The sequence below is a fragment of the Orycteropus afer genome, unplaced genomic scaffold, assembly GCF_000298275.1.
Source record: "Orycteropus afer afer isolate SDZICR_OR568_19922 unplaced genomic scaffold, OryAfe1.0 scaffold00131, whole genome shotgun sequence".
NCBI classification, from domain to species: domain Eukaryota; kingdom Metazoa; phylum Chordata; class Mammalia; order Tubulidentata; family Orycteropodidae; genus Orycteropus; species Orycteropus afer.
In genome coordinates, this window is record NW_006921718.1 from 7746772 (window position 1) to 7750740 (window position 3969).

Below are 3969 nucleotides of genomic sequence, written 5' to 3' on the forward strand. Positions count from 1 at the left end.
TTTGTTTATATAGTTAGGTCACCTTATAATCATACTATTTTCTTCACATCATATAAGCAATTTCCTGTTAGTTGTATCACAACCACTATGTTGTAAGCTCCTTGTAGGGAGCAGCATGTATTTTTGCATTACTTACTAAGTGTAAGGCACTGTTATAAGTGCTTCACAAATATTAACTCACATAATTATTAATCTGTGCATGTTCTATAGTGCCAAAGGCATTTGACTGCTAACCAGAAGGCTGGCGGTTCAAATCCACCAGCTACTCCTTGGAAGGAAGGTTAAGCAATCTACTTCTGTAGTGACACTGCCTTGGAAACCCAAGGAGAGGTCTCTATGAGTGGGATCCGACTTGATGGCAGTGAGTGATAGAGCATAGCACGTGCTTTGCATGTGGGAGACATAAAGTATCTGTGGAATGAATTTCACACCACTTAAGCATTTCCCAAAGACTCTCTTACTCTGTCTGGAATGTTACAAAAGGAGCAGATTACTCTAGGGACCCTTAATGAGAAGGATTGACTTAAAAGCTGCAACAAAGGACTGAAACACACTAACAGTCATGAAAGGGCTGAGGACCAGTAAGGTTTAGTTCTGTTACACAAAAGATGCCAAGAGTTGGAGGCTACCCAATGCTGATTAACAGCAGCAATACTCTAGGTAAATGCCTTGGGCCATAATTTGACACTCCTCAAAACCTCCATCCAGTAATTTCCAGTTCAAGGCAACCCAGTGTGTTACAGAGTAGAACTGATCCATAGGTTTTTCTTAGCTGTAATCTTTATTGACGCACAGTGGCATCACTAAGGTTGGTGCCCCCCAGTGTTGTAACTCATGGTGTCATCTCCCCCTCACAGACCTCCTCTCGTACCAAACTATACAGAATCTGTACTAATGTTTATTATCAATTTTAATCATAGAAAATATGTGATACATATAGTTGTGAATTTCTTAAGTGTAAAATTTTCTTAGATTATATGAATATTAACAACAAAATTGTCGTGTAAAATCTTTCTACATTAAATTATAACATTTGCAACCAAGCAGAAGTCGTTCTGATTTTTCTTCTTTTTCCTTTAATTATTACTTCATTCTCAAAAAAGTTATTGATGTAAGTTCACAAATACCAACTGCTAGGAGGCCAGGCAAGGAGTTCTGGTGGCGCAGTGGTTAAAGCTTTGGGCTGTTAACCAGAATGTCTATTTGAACCCACCAGCCTAGGAGGGAGAATGATGAGGCAGGCACTCTGCTTCTGTAAAGATTTATAACCTCAGAAACCCTATGGGATGTTGTTGTTGTTATGTGCTATTGAGTCAGACCCGACTCATAGCAACTCCTCCTTGGGTTTCTGAGGCTGTATCACTACGTAAGTAGAGTGCCCTATCTTCCTTCTGAGGAGTGGCTGGTGGGTTTGAACAGCCAGTCTTCTGGTTAGCAGTCAAGTGCCTTAGGCACTATGCTACCAGAGCTCTTCCCTATGGGATAGTTGTACTGTGCTCTATAGGGGAGTCATACAAATCAGAAAATTGACTCCTTGGCAGTAGGTTTGGTTTGGCATGGCACGGTTTAGGAAGCCCCGCCAGTCACGGTAGGGCGGGGTCAACGACGGAGCGGGGCGGGGCCGAAGACGGGGAGGGGCGGGGTCAGGCCAATGGGGCGGGGCGCACGGCGGTGCCAGGCGGCGATGGCGGCGGACGGGGACTGGCAGGATTTCTATGAGTTTCAGGAGCCGGCCCAGAGCCTCCAGGACCAGGAGAACTGTAACGCAAGCCTCGAAGCCGGAGCTGGGGCGTGCGGGGGAGGCGACAGCTTCCCGGCGCTGGCCTGCAGTTTGGAAGAGAAGCTGAGCCTGTGTTTCCGCCCCTCGGGCGCGGGCCCCGAGCCCCCGCGGGCGGCCGTGCGGCCCATCACGGAGCGTAGCCTCCTACAGGGGGACGAGTGAGTGCGGGCAAGCGGGCAGGCGGGCGGGACCTCCCTGCCTTCGCCCTGCCGCTGGCTCTGGACTGCAGCCTCGGTGGGACTCCTGCCGGAGGCTCCACCCCGCACCCTCCTTCCGCCTCCTTTGACCAGGAGTCACCGCCCTCTCCCTGCTCTCCCACCTCCTTCTTCCGCGCTTTCGGCCTCTGCAGCCTCAGCAACCTGGGCGATTTAAATCTCTTCTTCCTTTCATTCCACGCTCCCTTAAAATCTCCGCCACTGTCCCTTTTTTCCCTTTCTTCATAGAAAGGGAATCTATGTGTGATTTAGAGGGAATCTTCTTGTACCAAGCCCGTAGTGAGAGATCGTACCTTCTCGGGCACGTGTGTAGCGGTTCATTCAGCCAACTAATATTTATTAAGGAGCTCTGTTAGCGTAGTGTCTAAGGCATTTGACAGCTAACCGGAAGGCTGGCGGTTCAAACCCACCAGTCACTCCTGGGAAGGAAGGTTGGGCAATCTACGTCCCTAGAGATACTGCCTCGGAAACCTAAGGAGGGGTCGCTATGAGTCGGTCCGACTCGAAGGCACATCACAACAACACAACAACAACAACAACAACAAGCATTTATTAAGCTCCTGTTAAGTGCCGGACGCTGCCCTAGCATTAGGAATACGAAGATGACTTGACATTGTTCTTCTAAAGCAGGACACAGCCTAGGGTGGGAGATTGGTTTGTAAACAAATACTTGCATGGTATAAGTGCTTTAATGGTTATGTATGTACAAAAAATGAGATTTAAACGGTGTATGTGGGAGAATCAGGAAAGCTTTCATAGAGAAAGGTGTGAAAACTGGAGCCTGATGGAGTTTGCCTGATGGGCAAAGCAAAGTCTAGCATTCTGGACTGATATCCCGTGCAGAAGTACTAAAGTGTGAAGCAGTATTTATGCCACAAGTATTTATTGGTCCTTGCAGTGTTCCCAGGTAGAGTGTAAGCTGCCACAGAGGCAAAAAGGAAGGGCTCTGGTTATTAATGGTAAAGATCTCACAGCGAGGAGGGGAATCCAATGCATAAACAATGAACAGAACCACCTAAGTGCAGAGATCAGAAATTCAGTGATTTATGAGATTTGGGGAGGAGGAGCAGGCGCAGAGTTCCTGGGGCCCTTTATTTAACCACCCTGAGCCCCAGTTATAATGTGGTTGACTATGAGTTGTAATTACAGAGGAGCATTTTACGTCAGAATATGGTTAAATGTGAGAGTGAGGGAACTGAGCCTACTGTGTATATGTGAGGGAGAGGAGCTACTGAAGAGGCTAAAGGTAGACCTAAAGGAGTGAGGACCTAGGACATGGGTAGGGATGGTTTTCAGAGCACTGGTGGGGTGAAGAGATTAGGGAAACATTCTACTTGAGAGAGGGAGATCCATGGCATAGAATGGTGCTTCCAGCCTGCTGGCCTTGGTTTCCTCTGTGAACCAGGAGTAGACCAGGGTTGAAGTAGGGAATTGGATTAGAGTTGGGAATGAGGGCCTGTAAACAGTGCTAAGCAGATTATGGCCCAGCAGTGCTTGGAGACCATATCTTTTTTTTTTTTAAATACACTTCAGTTTTTAGAGCAGTTTTAGGTTTACGGAAAGATGATTCAGAGTGTTGATAGGTGCCGCCAAATTAATTTCAGCTTGTAGTGATCCTATGTGACAAAGTAGAACTGCCCCCGCAGGGTTTTCTAGGAGCAGATTGCCAAGTCTGTCTTCCACAGAGCTACTGGATGGGTTTTGAACTTCTGCCCTTTTGGTTAGCAGCCAAACACGTAACCATTGTAGCACCAGGGATCCTTACACAGGGAAGTATACAGTTCAGGTATACCCCTTCTCCCCCAGGCACACTGTTTCTTCTCTTAACATCTTGCATTCCTATGGTACATGTGTTACAATTGGTGAGTGGGTATTGATATGTTGTTGTTATGTGCTGTCGAGTCGGCCCCGACTCATAGCGACCCCTCCTTGGGTTTCCGAGGCAGTATCACTACGGAAGTAGATTGCCCCATC

The 3969-nt window shown here is 47.4% G+C and overlaps 1 protein-coding gene across 1 annotated transcript in view; it reads left to right on the plus strand.

Moving 5' to 3' along the window:
- The first annotated feature begins 1684 nt into the window (after nt 1–1684).
- FEZ2 (fasciculation and elongation protein zeta 2) overlaps nt 1685–3969 on the plus strand; it is a 76064-nt gene continuing 73779 nt past the window's right edge. Inside the window, exon 1 of the mRNA XM_007945084.1 lies at nt 1685–1938. Coding sequence (XP_007943275.1) covers nt 1685–1938 — 254 coding nt within the window. The remainder of the gene's footprint in view (nt 1939–3969) is intronic.